This window comes from Nerophis lumbriciformis, linkage group LG10, assembly GCF_033978685.3.
Source record: "Nerophis lumbriciformis linkage group LG10, RoL_Nlum_v2.1, whole genome shotgun sequence".
Taxonomy (NCBI): Eukaryota; Metazoa; Chordata; class Actinopteri; order Syngnathiformes; family Syngnathidae; genus Nerophis; species Nerophis lumbriciformis.
The window spans coordinates 50327706-50349318 of NC_084557.2; the positions used below are offsets into that span (position 1 = coordinate 50327706).

The 21613-nt window shown below is 39.8% G+C and overlaps 1 protein-coding gene across 2 annotated transcripts in view; it reads right to left on the reverse strand.

Annotated features, from left to right (window-relative positions):
• The window catches only part of slc24a1 (solute carrier family 24 member 1), a 30820-nt gene extending 13179 nt beyond the window's left edge, over positions 1-17641 (reverse strand). For both annotated transcript variants that reach the window (XM_061969466.2, XM_061969465.2), the window contains exons 1-5: positions 17483-17641; positions 16291-17404; positions 10825-10884; positions 10603-10711; positions 2843-2923 (exon numbers count right to left, since the gene is read on the reverse strand). In XM_061969466.2, the coding sequence (XP_061825450.2) occupies positions 2843-2923; positions 10603-10711; positions 10825-10884; positions 16291-17277 (1237 nt within the window). In that variant the 5' untranslated portion in view covers positions 17278-17404; positions 17483-17641. The remainder of the gene's footprint in view (positions 1-2842; positions 2924-10602; positions 10712-10824; positions 10885-16290; positions 17405-17482) is intronic.
• Positions 17642-21613: the final 3972 nt, after the last annotated feature.

Genomic DNA, 21613 nt, shown 5'->3' on the forward strand with positions numbered 1-21613 from the left:
ATATATATATATATATATACACACACACACACACATATATATACATATATATATATATATATATATGTGTGTGTGTATATGTATATATACATATACACACATATATATATATATAAATTTATGAATATATATATATACATATACACACATATATATGTGTGTATATATATATGTGTATATATATATATATATATATATATATATATGTATGTGTGGGGGAAAAAAATCACAAGACTATTTCATCTCTACAGGCCTGTTTCATGAGGGGGGTACCCTCAATCGTCAGGAGATTTTAATGGGAGCATTCGCATACCATGGTTTATATAGGGCACAGAGTGGGTGGGTACAGGCTGGCCTAGGGGCGTGGTGATTGGTTCATGTGTTACCTAGGAGGTGTTTCCGTCTATGGCGGCATGTTGTTACAATTTCGCTGCGCTTGTTGAGGGATGACAGGTCTGGACGGTAGATAATAAACAGTTTCTCTTTCAAGCATAGGTTGCATCTTTTATTACCACTATTGTAAGGTGTGCTGGATGCAAGAATTTGCCATGTTATTGAGTATTCAACATTATTGTCTTTGAGGTCCCAAATGTGTTTGCTGAGTTCTGTGGTATTTCGCAGGTTTCTGTTCCTGAAAGAAGCCTTGTGGTTGTTCCATCTGGTTTTGAATTCACCCTCGGTTAAACCTACATATGTGTCGGATGTGTTAATGTCCTTGCGTATTACCTTAGATTGGTAGACAACTGATGTTTGTAAGCAATCAGGTTTCTTTCGACAGTTACATGCTTTGTTGGTTTTGGAGTCGTTCTGACTGGGGGTCGACGGCTCATTTGCAATTGTTTTGTTGTGGTTTGAGATGATTTGTCGTATATTGTTCATGCAGCTGTAGCTCAATTTGATGTTGTTCTTGTTGAATACTTTTCTTAGGTTGTTGTCTTTGGGAAAGTGTTTGTCAATCAGGTTGAGGAATTTGTGTCCAATGTTCGTTGAGACGTTTTTGCTGTATGGGGGGTTGTACCAGATGATGCCGTTTCGTTTTCTGTTCTTTTTTGGCTGGTTTCCTGGCGTGGGTTCATAGGTGAGGGTGAAATTGTATCCGCTTTCATCAAGGGCTTTTTGGTACGGGGGGGTTATATACACCTCCTAGGTAACACATGAACCAATCACCACGCCCCTAGGCCAGCCTGTACCCACCCACTCTGTGCCCTATATAAACCATGGTATGCGAATGCTCCCATTAAAATCTCCTGACGATTGAGGGTACCCCCTTCATGAAACAGGCCTGTAGAGATGAAATAGTCTTGTGATTTTTTTCCCCACACATACATATATTGCGCTCTACTACGGTATCGAGCACTATTTTTTGGATAACCTTATTAAGACATATATATATATATATATATACATATATATACATATACATACATATATATATATATATATATATATATATATATATATATATATATATATATATATATATATATATATATATATATATATATATATATATATATATATACATACATATACATTTGGGGCGGTATAGCTCGGTTGGTAGAGCGGCCATGCCAGCAACTTGAGGGTTGCAGGTTCGATCCCCACTTCCGCCATCCTAGTCACTGCCGTTGTGTCCTTGGGCAAGACACTTTACCCACCTGCTCCCAGTGCCACCCACACTGCTTTTAATGTAACTTAGATATTGGGTTTCACAATGTAAAGCGCTTTGAGTCACTTGAGAAAAAGCGCTATATAAATGTAATTCACTTCACTTCACTTGTATATATACACACATATATATATATATGTATATATATATATATATATATATATATATATACACATATATATATATATATATATATATATATATATATATATACACATACATACATATATATATATATTATATATATACACACTTATATACTTATATGCATGTATATATATATACATATATACATATACATACATGTATATACAAACATGCATATACTGTATATATACATTTATAAACATACACATATATACATATATATGTACATATATGCACATATATACATACATACATATATACACATATATATGTATATGTATATACACTTATATACATATATACATATATATATACACTCACACATATACACATTTATATAAATGTGTATATGTGTGAGTGTATACACACACATATATATATATATATATATATACACACACATATATATACACATGTATATACAAACATGCATATACTGTATACATACATTTATATACATACACATATATGCATATATATTTACATAGATACACATTTATATACATACACATATATACATATATGTACATATATACACATATATACATACATACATATATACATTCATATATACACATATATATGTATATATGTATATATATATTTTTTTTTTCACACACTTATATACTGTACATATATACTTATATATATACACATACATATATATATACATATATACACATATATATACATGTATATATATACTACGTATACATATATATATACGTATGCACATATACATACGTATACACATATACATACATAGGTATGCACATATATATATACACACACACACACACACACATATATATATATATATATATGCTATTTATGTATAAATATTATTGTACTTGTTTTTGTAGTTAAAATTGTCAACCGCACTATTTTAACTCTTTCATGCAGTTCAAACAACAGTTTCTCAGTATGAGGAAATGCAAGGCTACGTCACAAAAATAAAACATATTGTGAAAGAGAAGCCTCAATGGAAAAAAACAACCAAGATTAACTTCATATTTTGCACCTTACCTTCACTTGTTGATGACATTTTGTCGCCAGTCTTCCGTCTTACAACATTATTTAGACTCTGGGCCTTGTCCTTGAATTTCCCTGCACAGACATCCAGACCAGCATGAAACAAAACACAATGAATCATTAAATAAGATCCTTTCACACATGAATGGCTCACTAAGAAGACAGCAGTCATTTGTCCATCAACATCAACACACAGAAAATTGCAATGTAATGAATATTATCAAGCATCACAAACAATACAACAGAGACACCAAAGGAAAAAATATATCGTTTTATTATCAAACACAATGGCATCTAAACTATCTGAATTCAATTGCTTATCAATAAAAAAAACACAACCAGTGAAGTTGGCACATTCTGTAAATTGTATATAAAAACAGAATACAATGATTTCTAAATCCTTTTCAACTTATATTCAATTGAATAGATTGCAAAGACAAGATACTTAATGTTCCAACTGAGAAACTTTATTTTTTTGCAAATAATCATTAACTTAGAATTTAATGGCAGCAACACATTGCAAAAAAGTTGGCACAGGGGCATGTTCACCACTGTGTTACATGGCCTTTCCTTTTAACAACACTCAGTAAACGTTTGGGAACTGAGGAGACCAATTTTCGAAGCTTTTCAGGTGGAATTCTTTCCCATTCTTGCTTGATGTACAGCTTGAGTTGTTCAACAGTCCGGGGGTCTCCGTTGTGCTATTTTAGGCTTCATAATGCGCCACACATTTTCAATGGGAGACAGGTCTGGACTACAGGCAGGCCAGTCTAGTACCCGCACTCTTTTACTACAAACCACGCTGTTGTAACACGTGCAGAATGTGGCTTGCCATTGTCTTGCTGAAATAAGCAGGGGCGTCCATGAAAAAGACCTTACTTATGTTGCTCCAAAACCTGCACCTACAGATGTAACCAGGCCCGGCCCTAACCAATCTGGCGCCCTAGGCAAGATTTTAGGTGGCGCCCCCCCCCACATCGGCAGTGAAGTGTATATACTCACAAGAACCCGAATAGCTTTGTCTTTTACCTTTTTTTTTACTTACAACTATACCAGTGACATGCAGTCACTGGTATAGTTGTAAGTAAAAAAAAGTTTTTTCTTTCCATCATGGAAAGAAAAAAAATGCAAAAAGAAAAAAAAAAAATTAAATTGTTATATGTATCCAGTGATTACACTATAAAGTTATTTTCCATTTAACTTCACCAGTTTTAGATTATTTTTTATTAAAAATCGCTGAATTTTCACATTTGCCGTTCAAATACTGAGAAGAGACGGTGCGGTGAACAGCAGCCAGTTGAGGCACGTCACTCAGTGCCTCAACATGGATTCCGGACTCGGCTAACTGCTGGCCTGCTGTGCAGTGAGACTGTATTGCTATATGAATTATATTATACATTTCCATAGTTTAGTTAGCTGAGGTATATAATGTACAGTGTATTTTGTCAACAACTGTATGTGTGTAAAGTATTTCTTGTGCTGAGCGATCATAAAACGGCTGCAAAAGACGCACTGGCTGAGGCTCCAGTAGCCCCGCCTCCTGCACCCCCGCCGTAGAATTGTTATATCAACTAAAGCCCACACTTAAACTTTCCACGTGCAAGATTGAATCTATTTAAAAAAGTTATTTCATAAGAAGCCAAAAAGTGCAAAAACAGTAATGTTCGTGTTGGAGGAGTTGTGAATGACTGCAGGGCCACAACATTAGGTACACCTTCAGGGCGTAATATGTTGTAACAAATAATATTTCTATTAAATAGGCTTTACTTTGCATTTTAATTAACGTGGGATTATTTTTTGTATTTAGAAATAATAGTACCAACTTTTTTTTTTTTTCCCCCAACATTTGTGGCACTGGCGTGGCGCCCCCTGATGGACGGCGCCCTTAGCATTTGCCTATACGGCCTATGCCACGGGCCGGCCCTGGATGTAACAACGAACTGTAGTTGCTGACAGTGGTTTTCTGAAGTGTTATTGAGCCCATGTGGTGATATCCTTTACACACTGATGTCGGGTTTCGATTCAATAATGTTGGTTTTCGGCCTTTCTCCAGATTCTCTCAACCTTTTGATGATATTATGGACCGTGGATGGTGAAATCCCTAAATTCCTCGCAATAGCTGGTTGAGAAATGTTGTTTTTAAACTGTTTGACTATTTGCTCATACATTTGTTAACAAAGTGGTGACCCTCGCCCCATCCTTGTTTGTGAATGACTGAGCATTTCATGGAAGCTGCTTTTATACCCAATCATGGCACCCACCTGTTCCCAATTAGCCTGTTCACCTGTGGGATGTTCCAAATAAGTCTTTGACGAGCATTCCTCAACTTTCTCAGTCTGTTTTGCCACTTGTGCCAGCTTTTTTCGAAACATGTTGCAGGCATTTAATTCCAAATATTTGCAAAAAATAAAGTTTTCCAATTCGAACGTTAAATATCTTGTCTTTGCAGTCTATTCAATTGAATATAAGTTGAAAAGGATTTACAAATCATTGTATTCTCTTTTTATTTACCATTTACACAACGTGCCAACTTCACTGGTTTTGTAATGCTGCAATATTATTGCTATTTTTTTAACGGTTTCTTGTATGACCAAGATGTGATACACTTATGTATGTCACGACGCGGACTACGGTGTGGTTTGTTTTCCCGCAATGCAAAGGAATTGGATCGGACATGGCGTGAAGGTAAAGACATCTTTAATTTTACTCAAAAAAGAACAAACAAAAAGCGTGCACAAGGCGGAGATACAAACTTAGCGTATAAACAAAAACTAGAACAAAAGGCATAACTATGGACATAAAACCAAGAAAACACTTACCGGTACTGTGACGTGAAAAAACGAGCATGGAATACAAGCATGAGTAACAAGTAGTGACGGGTCCGGCAACACCGATGCATCGGCGCATGCGTGGAGCTCATAGAGCAAAACCCTGTGTCGGTGCGCGTACCGCTTTTAGAAAGTCACGTGACCGATCATGAGCTGTTTTGGTCACGTGACCGATACGCCAACTGTGTCGCACTGACGCCTCCTCTGTGCCCTGTGAGCGGCTCTTTTCTACAGCCGGAGAAATAATAACTAAGAAGAGAAATCGTCTAAAATGTAATACGTCGGAAAATTTATTTATTTTTTTTAAATAAAAATGTGTAAAAAAAATTAATTAAAAAAATTCCCAGTCCACAATCATCCACAACACGTTCTCTTAGATTTCCATGTTATGATACATGTTCACATTATTTATTGACTGTATCTAAAAAAGATACAAATGTATTTTTATTTAAATGAAGATATGAAATAATCCTAAATGAAATACAATGACTTGGTTTATATTATTGTATATACTAGGGCAGGGGTCACCAACGCGGTGCCCGCGGTCACCAGGTAGCCCGTAAGGACCAGATCAGTCGCTCGCTGGCCTGTTCTAAAAATAGCTCAAAGAGCAGCACTTACCAGTGAGCTGCCTCTATTTTTTAAATTGTATTTATTTACTAGCAAGCTGGTCTCGCTTTGCTCGACATTTTTAATTCTAAAAGAGACAAAACTCAAATAGAATTTGAAAATCCAAGAAAATCTTTTAAAGACTTGGTCTTCACTTGGAATAAGCGGTAGAAAATGGATGGATGGATGGGTCTTCACTTGTTTAAATAAATTCATTTATTTTTTTACTTTGCTTCTTATTACTTTTAGAAATACAATTTTAGAGAAAAAATATAACCTTAAAAATGATTTTAGGATTTTTAAACAAATATACCTTTTTACCTTTTAAATTTCTTCCTCTTCTTTCCTGACAATTTAAGTCAATGTTCGAGTAATTTTTATTTTTTTTATTGTAAAGAATAATAAATATTTTAGCTTCTGGTTTTTCGACGAAGAATATTTGTGAAATATTTCTTCAAACTTACTATGATTAAAATTCAAAAAAAATATTCTGGCAAATCTAGAAAATCTGTAGAATCAAATTTAAATCTTATTTCAAAGTATTTTGAATTTCTTTTAACATTTTTGTTCTGGAAAATCTAGAAGAAATACTGATTTGTCTTTGTTAGAAATATAACTTGGTCCAATTTGTTAAATATTCTAACAAAGTGCAGATTGGATTTTAACCAATTTAAAACATGTCATCAAAATTCTAAAATGTATCTTAATCAGGAAAAATTACCAATGATGTTCCATAAATTCTTTTTTTTAATTTTTTCAAAAAGATTCAAATTAGCTAGTTTTTCTCCTTTTTGTCGGTTGAATTTTGAATTTTAAAAAGTCGAAATTGAAGATAAACTATGTTTCAAAATTTTATTTTAATTTTTTTCATGTTTTCTCCTCTTTTAAACCGTTCAATTAAGTGTTTTTTTCATCATTTATTCTCTACAAAAAACCTTCCGTAAAAGGAAAAAAAAAATGTACGACGGAATGACAGACAGAAATACCCATTTTTTTATATACAGGTAAAAGCCAGTAAATTAGAATATTTTGAAAAACTTGATTTATTTCAGTAATTGCATTCAAAAGGTGTAACTTGTACATTATATTTATTCATTGCACACAGACTGATGCATTCAAATGTTTATTTCATTTAATTTTGATGATTTGAAGTGGCAACAAATGAAAATCCAAAATTCCGTGTGTCACAAAATTAGAATATTACTTAAGGCTAATACAAAAAAGGGATTTTTAGAAATGTTGGCCAACTGAAAAGTATGAAAATGAAAAATATGAGCATGTACAATACTCAATACTTGGTTGGAGCTCCTTTTGCCTCAATTACTGCGTTAATGCGGCGTGGCATGGAGTCGATGAGTTTCTGGCACTGCTCAGGTGTTATGAGAGCCCAGGTTGCTCTGATAGTGGCCTTCAACTCTTCTGCGTTTTTGGGTCTGGCATTCTGCATCTTCCTTTTCACAATACCCCACAGATTTTCTATGGGGCTAAGGTCAGGGGAGTTGGCGGGCCAATTTAGAACAGAAATACCATGGTCTGTAAACCAGGCACGGGTAGATTTTGCGCTGTGTGCAGGCGCCAAGTCCTGTTGGAACTTGAAATCTCCATCTCCATAGAGCAGGTCAGCAGCAGGAAGCATGAAGTGCTCTAAAACTTGCTGGTAGACGGCTGCGTTGACCCTGGATCTCAGGAAACAGAGTGGACCGACACCAGCAGATGACATGGCACCCCAAACCATCACCCAACCATGCAAATTTTGCATTTCCTTTGGAAATCGAGGTCCCAGAGTCTGGAGGAAGACAGGAGAGGCACAGGATCCACGTTGCCTGAAGTCTAGTGTAAAGTTTCCACCATCAGTGATGGTTTGGGGTGCCATGTCATCTGCTGGTGTCGGTCCACTCTGTTTCCTGAGATCCAGGGTCAATGCAGCCGTCTACCAGCAAGTTTTAGAGCACTTCATGCTTCCTGCTGCTGACCTGCTCTATGGAGATGGAGATTTCAAGTTCCAACAGGACTTGGCGCCTGCACACAGCGCAAAATCTACCCGTGCCTGGTTTACGGACCATGGTATTTCTGTTCTAATTTGGCCCGCCAACTCCCCTGACTTTAGCCCCATAGAAAATCTGTGGGGTATTGTGAAAAGGAAGATGCAGAATGCCAGACCCAAAAACACAGAAGAGTTGAAGGCCACTATCAGAGCAACCTGGGCTCTCATAACACCTGAGCAGTGCCAGAAACTCATCGACTCCATGCCACGCCGCATTAACGCAGTAATTGAGGCAAAAGGAGCTCCAACCAAGTATTGAGTATTGTACATGCTCATATTTTTCATTGTCATACTTTTCAGTTGGCCAACATTTCTAAAAATCCCTTTTTTGTATTAGCCTTAAGTAATATTCTAATTTTGTGACACACGGAATTTTGGATTTTCATTTGTTGCCACTTCAAATCATCAAAATTAAATGAAATAAACATTTGAATGCATCAGTCTGTGTGCAATGAATAAATATAATGTACAAGTTACACCTTTTGAATGCAATTACTGAAATAAATCAAGTTTTTCAAAATATTCTAATTTACTGGCTTTTACCTGTATATACATTTATTTAGGTATTCTTGTTTAAATCACACTTACGTGTAACTTACAAATGACAATATGTTTATTTATTTAAGTGTGTATCAAACTGGTAGCCCTTCGCATTAATCAGTACCCAAGAAGTAGTTTTTGGTTTCAAAAAGGTTGGTGACCCCTGTACTAGGGCATCAAATCAGTGTCAGTTGAGTCGGTCCATAGGTTGCCTGTAGGGATTTTTAATGTCCAGCAGATGTCAGTATTTAGTGACACAGTGTCGACACAGTATCAATACAGTTTTGCAATGTGTCGAAACGCTTCATGACGCCTCATCAACCCATCACTAGTAACAAGGGTAATGTCTCCAGCCGACTGCCTGGCAACTACAAGCTTAAATACCGTATTTTCCGCACCATAAGCCGCCCTGGGTTATAAGCCGTGCCTTCAATGAACGGCATATTTCAAAACTTTGTCCACCTATAAGCCGCCCCGTGTTATAAGCCGCATCTAACTGCGCTAAAGGAATGTCAAAAAAACAGTCAGATAGGTCAGTCAAACTTTAATAATATATTAAAAACCAGCGTGATGTGGGCGCGCATGGAGTCGTATATCAACATGGACGGAGCTGCGTGAAAAAAGCCACCCGGCCTCTTCGCGTAAACTTACCTTAACCACTCGCTCATCTTTTCTTCATCCATCCATCCCTTCGAGTTAGCTTTTATGATGACGCCGGCTGGAAAGGTCTCTTTTGGCAAGGTCTTCCTTTTGAATATCACCATGGGAGGAAGTTTCTGGCCATTAGCATGGCAAGCTAGAACCACAGTGAAGGATGACTTCTCATTCCCTGTGGTGCGAATATTCACCGTACGTGCTCCCGTTGTATCCACAGTGCGGTTCACAGGAATATCAAAAGTCAGTGGAACCTCGTCCATGTTGATAATATTCTCTGGCCGGATCTTTTTGTCAGCTATCTTGTTTTTACAATATGCACGGAAAGTAGCCAGCTTTTCTTGAAAGTCTTTAGGCAGTTGCTGTGAAATAGTAGTCCGTGTGCGGATGGAGAGATTGCGTCTTTTCATGAACCGGAAACCTGTCGCTTAGTAGGAGCCATTTTGTGGTCTTTACAGATGTAAACACACAAAGGAAATGAAACGTAATATCCGCGCGCTTCTTCTTCTTCTTCTACGCGGGCGGGTGGTTGCTTACAGTAGAAGAAGAAGCGCTTCCTGTTCTATGGGGGCGGGTGCTTACCTTGGCGGTTGCTTGCGTAGAAGAAGAAGCACTTCCTCTTCTACGGGGAAAAAAGATGGCGGCTGTTTACCGTAGTTGCGAGACCGAAACTTTATGAAAATGAATCTTAATATTAATCCATATATAAAGCGCACCGGGTTATAAGCCGCACTGTCAGCTTTTGAGTAAATTTGTGTTTTTTAGGTGCGGCTAATAGTGCGGAAAATACGGTAATATGTCATGATTGAACACAGGTGCGTGAGTCCAAACAAATCAGGTGCGTGAGTCCAAATGAATCAGGTGAAAACTAATGGGTTGCCGTGGTGACAAAACAATGGAGCGTAAACAGAAACTAAAAGAGTCCAAAAACCAAACAGAACATAGCCTAACAAAACATGATCGAAAGTCATGACAATGTATCACAAATTCTTACAGCAAATGCATGCCAAAAAATGGCTTATAATAAAAACAAAAATGATGACAAAATATAACCTGTTTTATGGGTGGGGGGGGCTCACCTTCTCCCAGGGGGTCTAAGGTGTGGATCATCAGTTGAAAGATGGTGTTCCTCATGGTGCTGTTGTGCAAAGACGCCGAACTTCCACCGCGTTGAAGAGCTGGCTTCAACTGGGGAGAGACATAGACGACTGAAAATATTGTCGTGATAATGTTTCCTCCTTGACAACATCCATCATGAGTCTTGATGTCAGAGCGGAGGAGGATGATACTTTCAGGTTTACCTTCAACCAATTCTTGTCTTCTGGCGAAGGAGGGGACTTTTCCTCACCGTCTCCATTTGTCTGTGTGCAATAATTGTTAATACCATGTCCATACATTTACAAACCCCGTTTCCATATGAGTTGGGAAATTGTGTTAGATGTAAATATAAACGGAATACAATGATTTGAAAATCATTTTCAACCCATATTCAGTTGAATATGCTACAAAGACAACATATTTGATGTTCAAACTCATAAACATTTTTTTTTTGTTGCAAATAATTGACTTAACTTTAGAATTTGATGCCAGCAACACGTGACAAAGAAGTTGGGAAAGGTGGCAATAAATACTGATAAAGTTGAGGAATGCTCATCAAACACTTATTTGGAACATCCCACAGGTGTGCAGGCTAATTGGGAACAGGTGGGTGCCATGATTGGGTATAAAAACAGCTTCCCAAAAAAATGCTCAGTCTTTCACAAGAAAGGATGGGGCGAGGTACACCCCTTTGTCCACAACTGCGTGAGCAAATAGTCAAACAGTTTAAGAACAACGTTTCTCAAAGTGCAATTGCAAGAAATTGAGGGATTTCAACATCTACGCTCCATAATATCATCAAAAGGTTCAGAGAATGTGGAGAAATCACTCCACATGGCCGGAAACCAACATTGAATGACCGTGACCTTCCATCCCTCAGACGGCACTGTATCAAAAACCCACATCAATCTCTAAAGGATATCACCACATGGGCTCAGGAACACTTCAGAAAACCACTGTCACTAAATACAGTTGGTCGCTACATCTGTAAGTCCAAGTTAAAGCTCTACTATGCAAAGCGAAAGCCATTTATCAACAACACCCAGAAACGCCGCCGGCTTCTCTGGGCCCGAGATCATCTAAGATGGACTCATGCAAAGTGGAAAAGTGTTCTGTGGTCTGACGAGTCCACATTTCAAATTGTTTTTGGAAATATTTGACATCGTGTCATCCGGACCAAAGGGGAAGCGAACCATCCAAACTGTTATCGACGCAAAGTGTAAAAGCCAGCACGTGTGATGGTATGGGGGTGCATTAGTGCCCAAGGCATGGGTAACTTACACATCTGTGAAGGCACCATTAATGCTGAAAGGTACATACAGGTTTTGGAACAACATATGCTGCCATCTAAGCGCTGTCTTTTTCATGGACGCCCCTGCTTATTTCAGCAAGACAATGCCAAGCCACATTCAGCACGTGCTACAACAGCGTGGCTTTGTAAAAAAAAGAGTGCGGGTACTTTCCTGGCCCGCCTGCAGTCCAGACCTGTCTCCCATCGAAAATGTGTGGCGCATTATGAAGCGTAAAATACGACAGCGGAGACCCCGGACTGTTGAACGACTGAAGCTCTACATAAAACAAGAATGGGAAAGAATTCCACTTTCAAAGCTTCACAATTAGTTTCCTCAGTTCCCAAACGTTTATTGAGTGTTGTTAAAAGAAAAGGTGATGTAACACAGTGGTGCCCTTTCCCAACTACTTTGGCACATGTTGCAGCCATGAAATTCTAAGTTAATTATTATTTGCAAAAAAAATAATACAGTTTATCAGTTTGAACATCAAATATGTTGTCTTTGTAGCATATTCAACTGAATATGGGTTGAAAAGGATTTTCAAATCATTGTATTCCGTTTATATTTACATCTAACACAATTTCCCAACTCATATGGAAACGGGGTTTGTACATGAAAATAAAGAATGTGGGATTGACAATATTAACTATGAAGGATAAAACACTGAATATTGACAACATATGAACGTCACACACCCTCTCCATCCACATATTTTACAATCAAGCAAAATGCAACAAACACAGCGAAACATGAACGCGAAGGTTAAAAAAAAACCACCTACAATCTGATATATCACTAAGCTTTACAACAAAGTTGGAAAAATGGGAGCCATTACCTCCCTGCTTGGCACTCAGCATCAAGGGTTGGGATTGGGGGTTAAATCACCAAAAATAATTCCCGAGCGCGGCCACCGCTGCTGCCCACTGCTCCCCTCACCTCCCAGGGGGTGAACAAGGGGATGGGTCAAATGCAGAGGACAAATTTCACCACACCTAGTGTGTGTGTGTGACTATCATTGGTACTTTAACTTTAACTAAACTTTTAAGGACTTTTGTAAAAAAAAGTCTGTCAAAGATCATCTCTATGACAGCACTTTAGTGTTTTGAAGAATCTGCTGCAAAAACGTGAGTCTCTCACTTGTTTTTTTTAAACAGAGTTGAATAGCCCAAATAATGAAAAAGAGAGGACCTAAACTGGAACCCTGAGGAACACTACTAGTATAACTAAAGAAGTTGAACATATGACTAATGACTGGATCGGAAGTAAACAAGCTACAGCAACACCTTAGTTACATACAAAACCCTAAAGCAGTGAAGTTGTCACGTTGTGTAATTCGTAAATAAAAAGAGAATACAATCATTTGCAAATCCTTTTCAACTTATATTCAATTGAATAGACTGCAAAGACAAGATATTTCATGTTCAAACTGAGAAACTTGTTTTTTTTGCAAATAATCATTAACTTAGAATTTATTGCAAAAACGTTGGCACAGGGGCATTTTTACCACTGTGTTACATGGCCTTTCCTTTTAACAACACTCAGTAAACGTTTGGGAACTGAGGAGACACATTTTTGAAGCTTCTCAGGTGGAATTCTTTCCCATTCTTGCTTGATGTACAGCTTAAGTTGTTCAACAGTCCGGGGGTCTCCGTTGTGCTATTTTAGGCTTCATAATGCGCCACACATTTTCAATGGGAGACAGGTCTGGACTACAGGCAGGCCAGTCTAGTACCCGCACTCTTTTACTATGAAGCCACGTTGATGTAACACGTGGCTTGGCATTGTTTTGCTGAAATAAGCAGGGGCGTCCATGGTAACGTTGTTTGGATGGCAACATATGTTGCTCCAAAACCTGTATGTACCTTTCAGCATTAATGGCGCCTTCACAGATGTGTAAGTTACCCATGTCTTGGCCACTAATACACCCCCATACCATCACACATGCTGCCTTTTACACTTTGCGCCTATAACAATCCGGATGGTTCTTTTCCTCTTTGTTCTGGAGGACACGACATCCACAGTTTCGAAAAACAATTTGAAATGTGGACTCGTCAGACCACAGAACACTTTTACACTTTGCATCAGTCCATCTTAGATGAGCTCGGACCTAGCAAAGCTGGCGGTGTTTCTGGGTGTTGTTGATAAATGGCTTTTGCTTTGCATAGGAGAGTTTTAACTTGCACTTACAGATGTAGCAACAAACTGTAGTTACTGACAGTGGTTTTCTGAAGTGTTCCTGAGCCCATGTGGTGATATCCTTTACACACTGATGTCGGTTTTTGATGAGGGATCGAAGGTCACGGGCATTAAATGTTACGTGCAGTGATTTCTCCAGATTCTCTGAACCTTTTGATGATATTACGGAGCGTAGATGGTGAAATCCCTAAATTCCTTGCAATAGCTGCTTGAGAAATGTTGTTCTTAAACAATTTGCTCAGGCATTTGTTGACAAAGTGGTGACCCTCGCCCCGTCCTTGTTTGTGAATGACCGAGCATTTCATGGAAGCTGCTTTTATACCCAATCATGGCACCCACCTGTTCCCAATTAGCCTGTTCACCTGTGGGATGTTCCAAATAAGTGTTTGATGAGCATTCCTGAACTTTCTCAGTCTTTTTTGCCACTTGTGCCAGCTTTTTTGAAGCATGTTGCAGGCATCAAATTCCAAATGAGCTAATATTTGCAAAAAACAACAAAGTTTTCCAGTTCAAACGTTAAATATCTTGTCTTTGCAGTCTATTCAATTGAATATAAGTTGACAAAGATTTGTTGTATTCTATTTTTATTGACCATTTACACAACGTGACAACTTCACTGGTTTTGGGTTTTGTAGGTTGACATAAATAAAAAAGGATGATTTTTTTTGTAATTGTAACAGGTAATAATTTAGCCCTGCTGAAGATACATAACCATGTGGTTTAAGAGTAAGGCTGGAACGACGCGTTGACGTAGTCGACGTCATCGGTTACGTAAATACGTCGACGCCGTTTTTGTGCGTCGGCGCGTCGCATATTTACGTCACTCTACTTTACTGTCATGGTGGAGCGCAAAGCAGACGATGCGAGCGAGGGGAAAAAAGCACGCCAAAAGTCGTCAAAAGTGTGGGAGTATTTCAATAAACGGCCTAATAATGTTGTTGTATGCACACTGTGTCGAGCGGAAATGGCCTATCATAGCAGCACAACGGCTATGAACGAACATTTGAAAAGAAAACCCCCGACAGCGTTCTTGCCATCACCATCAACAAGTCAATCGTCCGCGTGCGTATACGTTGTCATCATTACACAAAAACATGAATGTGTCATTTGTATCTGCGTTGTAAATTCATAAACTAAAGCACCGTTTCGCTCTGAGAGGCGCGTTTGGCATGCCTGTTCAGTGTTTACAAAGACGCGCTCCTCTTTAGCACTGTGGAGAGGCGGCGAGGCGGGGCGCGCCGGGAGCGACGCCGCAATCGTGCCCAGGTGCGCGATCCGCGCAGTTGGAAGAGAAAAGACTTTGTGTAAAATTAAAAGATTGTAAACCTGGCAAAGCCGTCTGGCGTTCAGTCTGTCGGTCCTGAAAGAACCCCACGGCACAAGACGTGTAACAAACGCTAACGTTAATTAGTTGTGCAAATACCTTTTACAACATTAACAGTTACATATACTATGTACAAACCAACAATTAACTTTCACTTTAATCATACTATCATTGTTGTGTTATTAAGCAAAATAAGCAATACTTTTACTTTTGTTGAAATGTTTACACTGTACACTTTTTTGTATTGGATGTTTAGCTTTATTTTTGCACATTTTAGCAAATAAGCAATACTTTTACTTTTGTTGAAATGTTTACACTTGTTACAGAATATTTCCGTTTTGCACTTTTTTGTATTGGATGTTTATCTTTATTTTTGCACATTTTAAAGCAAAATAAGCAATACTTTTACTTTTGAAATGCTTATACTATTCCAGAATATTAAGATTTGCACTGGATGTTTACTTTTATATTTGCACATTAAAAAGCAAATAAGCTACTTTTAATTTTGTTAAATGTTAAAAGTTTTAAATGTTTACATTGTTACAGAATATTTTGTCATGTTGTTGTCAATGTTGACTGAGTGGCCATACTTTTTTTTTTGTAAATAAAAGCCATGCCTTTTGAAAAAACTGGCCTACATTTATTTTTTCCTCTTCATTTTAAATAAAAAAAAAAATTGGTAAAAGGAAAAATAATCTATAGATTAATCGAAAAAAATGATCTATAGATTAACCGATTAATCGAAAAAATAATCTATAGATTAATCGATAGAAAAATAATCGTTAGCTGCAGCCCTATTTAAGAGACATTAAATTTTCTCACTCAGCCCCAATTATTGTTAAAGTTAAAGTACTTACCGCCTTAGGTTCCTCTTCAGTGATAATTCGGACAATGTTCTTGTGTTTGTAAAGCTGGGTCTTGAAAAGGTGTTCTATTTGGGCGTTGAACTTCATAAAGATGACATACAAGGTGTAGCTGGCCACCAGCGCCATGCTCTCCCACCACATGATGACGTTATCCAGGAAGAAGATGATGAGCAAGATGAGGTCCAGGATGTAGAAAGAAACATCTCTGAACAGAGGCCACCACGTGAGACAAAGAACCTCCCGGGAAAACAAAGCGCACATCCCGATCACAAACAGGATGTTGAAAACCGCCGAGCCCACGATAGTCCCGATACCCACGTTGCTGTGGGCGATGAATACGCCGATGAAGGAAGTGAAAAGCTCGGGGGCAGAACCTCCCGCCGCCATGAAAGTGGCTCCTGCGACATCATCAGAGATGGCCAACTTGTCTATGATGACGCCCAAAGCGGGGACGAAGAACTCGTCGCACACGATAGCCAGGGACACGAACATGTAGACCATGCCAAGGATGTGGAGGACCACCCAGCCTTGCCGGCGCTCCTCCACTGAGAATACATCTTCAGGGTACTCTCCCTTAACGTGAGGAGCGTCAGTAGGAGGCCATGGCGTGTTGGGGGGCTCCTCCTTGGGGTCAGGGGGCACGAAGATGCAGTGCACAATAGTTCTATTAGTGGTGGCTCCAGGTGGTGTTTCAGCTGTATCAGTTGTGTTGGGAGACCTGGTCACCGGGTGAGGTTCTGGTGTCGTTTCATTTCTCACCTCCGATTGTACCATGGAGCTCTTTTCTCCACTCTCGCCTGCAACATCCTCCACCCAAGCGGCCGAGCCCTCGGTGAAAGCGTCTCTAAACTGCGGCAGAGGCAAAGTCTCTAGGCGTCTGGCGCTGATGGTCAGCTGGTACAGGATGCACATGAAGACGCCAGTGAGGAGGAACAAGACTCGCCTCAACTGCAGCCGCTTCCTTCTCAGGCAATGCATGGCCCTCCAAAGATGCTGCAGGCTATATTAGATTAAGATGCATTAAGGGACAGTGGGACGTGCCAGCTCTCTCCGCTAAAGACTGGGGGCGACCCCAAACCTCCTTGGCATGTTTCACTTCACATCCCTGGTTCACATAAAAGATATGACAGAAAATGATGAGGATTTTTGCAAAAATAATTTTCAATCACGAAAGCAAACTTACCAAAGAAGTGTCAGCGATGTATCACAATGAGAAGCGAAGCTGAGGTGAGTCCGAACACAAGTGGTTTATGTAGGACGCGGGACACGTCTTCACAATGGATCAGCATAATACCTAATACCTGCAGGCGTTAAGAGGATTATCCATATTGTCTCACTCTCCCTTCACCATTGCACCCGACTCACCAACACATCCACTTTTAGGCTAAATGTCTGGAAATGGGTTGAATTGGTTTGTTCAAAAACAATGTAAAATATTTCTTATAGAACATACAGGTAAAAGCCAGTAAATTAGAATATTTTGAAAAACTTGATTTATTTCAGTAATTGCATTCAAAAGGTGTAACTTGTACATTATATTCATTCATTGCACACAGACTGATGCATTCAAATGTTTATTTCATTTAATTTTGATGATTTGAAGTGGCAACAAATGAAAATCCAAAATTCCGTGTGTCACAAAATTAGAATATTACTTAAGGCTAATACAAAAAAGGGATTTTTAGAAATGTTGGCCAACTGAAAAGTATGAAAATGAAAAATATGAGCATGTACAATACTCAATACTTGGTTGGAGCTCCTTTTGCCTCAATTACTGCGTTAATGCGGCGTGGCATGGAGTCGATGAGTTTCTGGCACTGCTCAGGTGTTATGAGAGCCCAGGTTGCTCTGATAGTGGCCTTCAACTCTTCTGCGTTTTTGGGTCTGGCATTCTGCATCTTCCTTTTCACAATACCCCACAGATTTTCTATGGGGCTAAGGTCAGGGGAGTTGGCGGGCCAATTTAGAACAGAAATACCATGGTCCGTAAACCAGGCACGGGTAGATTTTGCGCTGTGTGCAGGCGCCAAGTCCTGTTGGAACTTGAAATCTCCATCTCCATAGAGCAGGTCAGCAGCAGGAAGCATGAAGTGCTCTAAAACTTGCTGGTAGACGGCTGCGTTGACCCTGGATCTCAGGAAACAGAGTGGACCGACACCAGCAGATGACATGGCACTCCAAACCATCACTGATGGTGGAAACTTTACACTAGACTTCAGGCAACGTGGATCCTGTGCCTCTCTTGTCTTCCTCCAGACTCTGGGACCTCGATTTCCAAAAGAAATGCAAAATTTGCATGGTTGGGTGATGGTTTGGGGTGCCATGTCATCTGCTGGTGTCGGTCCACTCTGTTTCCTGAGATCCAGGGTCAACGCAGCCGTCTACCAGCAAGTTTTAGAGCACTTCATGCTTCCTGCTGCTGACCTGCTCTATGGAGATGGAGATTTCAAGTTCCAACAGGACTTGGCGCCTGCACACAGCGCAAAATCTACCCGTGCCTGGTTTACGGACCATGGTATTTCTGTCCTAAATTGGCCCGCCAACTCCCCTGACCTTAGCCCCATAGAAAATCTGTGGGGTATTGTGAAAAGGAAGATGCAGAATGCCAGACCCAAAAACGCAGAAGAGTTGAAGGCCACTATCAGAGCAACCTGGGCTCTCATAACACCTGAGCAGTGCCAGAAACTCATTGACTCCATGCCACGCCGCATTAACGCAGTAATTGAGGCAAAAGGAGCTCCAACCAAGTATTGAGTATTGTACATGCTCATATTTTTCATTTTCATACTTTTCAGTTGGCCAACATTTCTAAAAATCCCTTTTTTGTATTAGCCTTAAGTAATATTCTAATTTTGTGACACACGGAATTTTGGATTTTCATTTGTTGCCACTTCAAATCATCAAAATTAAATGAAATAAACATTTGAATGCATCAGTCTGTGTGCAATGAATAAATATAATGTACAAGTTACACCTTTTGAATGCAATTACTGAAATAAATCAAGTTTTTCAAAATATTCTAATTTACTGGCTTTTACCTGTATATGACTTTTTGGCACTTTTTCATTTTAGCATTAAAAAAATGTATATATTCATTGTTGAAATACTAGCTGGCCTATCAATTAACCCGACAATACATGCTGTAGTAAAATAACATAAATATATTAATGGAAAAAACAATAAGAACTGCAGTTTTAAACCATTACTACTCCACGTTTGATTGGGCTCAATATAAGATATATTGTATCGTTTCTGTTGTGTTTGTACTTGTCACGTTCAAACACTGAGGACATCTATTAAACAAGACAAAAGGCAAGGAATCAAACAGAGACAGAATTCAATTTGGACTCAATATTGAGGAGAGACATGGCCACTGCACTCTCTGTACAGTCCTGCACCACTCTCTGTACAGTCCTGCACCACGCTCTGACGAAGAAGGTTTTCGTCTCCTCATTTATTCAGATGTCCAATGTTCACGCACCAACACATGTCACAGCAGGAATGGGAAGTATGTAAAACAGTCATTGTTTTCGGTCGCTTTGAAGACCAAGAAGAGGATTTCTCGGGCTTGGGCTCTTCCTGGATCCAGCTGGGGCAGGTGTTGGAGGACAATAGATAACCCCTCCCGTCTCCTGACCACAGCAACTTCAAGAGGGCAGCGGGTCGTAAATAGCGTTGACCTCGGTTACCAAATAGATGGAAGAGAGTTTGTGAAATACTTCAGAGAGAGTTCGTTTAACACTTCAAAGAGAGTTCCTCTGGAAGTTGAGCAGATCCTGCCATCTGTCCGTGTTGAAATCACAGTGGAGTTTTACGAGCCTTCTTCCTCTTGTTAGGCCTCGAAAGACAGCATTCATAATACAACGTTTCTTTTGTGATAACCTACAAACAATTATTCCAACAGTACTGATGATTGTTTGTGGTTCTAAAGTGTCCTGGAATTAATGATAACATACAGTACAGGATACAAGTTTGGACACACTTTCTCTTTCAATGTGTTTTATTTATTTTCATGGACTATTTACATTGTAGATTGTCACATCAAAACTATGAATGAACACATGTGGAGTTATGTACTTAACAAAAAAAGGCGAAATATCTGAAAACATGTTTTATATTCTATCCATCCATCCATCCATCTTCTTCCGCTTATCCGAGGTCGGGTCGCGGGGGCAGCAGCCTAAGCAGGGAAGCCCAGACTTCCCTCTCCCCAGCCACTTCGTCCAGCTCCTCCCGGGGGATCCCGAGGCGTTTCCAGGCCAGCCGGGAGACATAGTCTTCCCAACGTGTCCTGGGTCTTCCTCGTGGCCTCCTACCAGTCGGACGTGCCCTAAACACCTCCCTAGGGAGGCGTTCGGGTGGCATCCTGACCAGATGCCCGAACCACCTCATCTGGCTCCTCTCCATGTGGAGGAGCAGCGGCTTTCTTTGAGCTCCTCCCGGATGACGGAGCTTCTCACCCTATCTCTAAGGGAGAGACCCGCCACCCGGCGGAGGAAACTCATTTCGGCCGCTTGTACCCGTGATCTTGTCCTTTCGGTCATGACCCAAAGCTCATGACCATAGGCGAGGATGGGAACGTAGATCGACCGGTAAATTGAGAGCTTTGCCTTCCGGCTCAGCTCCTTCTTCACCACAACGGATCGATACAGCGTCCGCATTACTGAAGACGCCGCACCGATCCGCCTGTCGATCTCACGATCCACTCTTCCCTCACTCGTGAACAAGACTCCGAGGTACTTGAACTCCTCCACTTGGGGCAAGATCTCCTCCCCAACCCGGAGATGGCACTCCACCCTTTTCCGGGCGAGAACCATGGACTCGGACTTGGAGGTGCTGATTCTCATCCCAGTCGCTTCACACTCAGCTGAGAACCGATCCAGTGAGAGCTGAAAATCCTGGCCAGATGAAGCCATCAGGACCACATCATCTGCAAAAAGCAGAGACCTAATCCTGCAGCCACCAAACCAGATCCCCTCAACGCCTTGACTGCGCCTAGAAATTATGTCCATAAAAGTTCAAAACAGAATGGGTGACAAAGGGCAGCCTTGGCGGAGTCCAACCCTCACTGGAAACGTGTCCGACTTACTGCCGGCAATGCGGACCAAGCTCTGGCACTGATCATACAGTTTCTTCAAAATAGCCACCCTTTGCTCTGATTACTTTTTTTGCACACTCTTGGCATTCTCTCCATGAGCTTCAAGAGGTAGTCACCTGAAATGGTTTTCACTTCACAGGTGTCATAGTTTTGGTGCCTTCAGTGACAATCTACAATGTAAATAGTCATGAATATAAAGAAAACACATTGAAACTT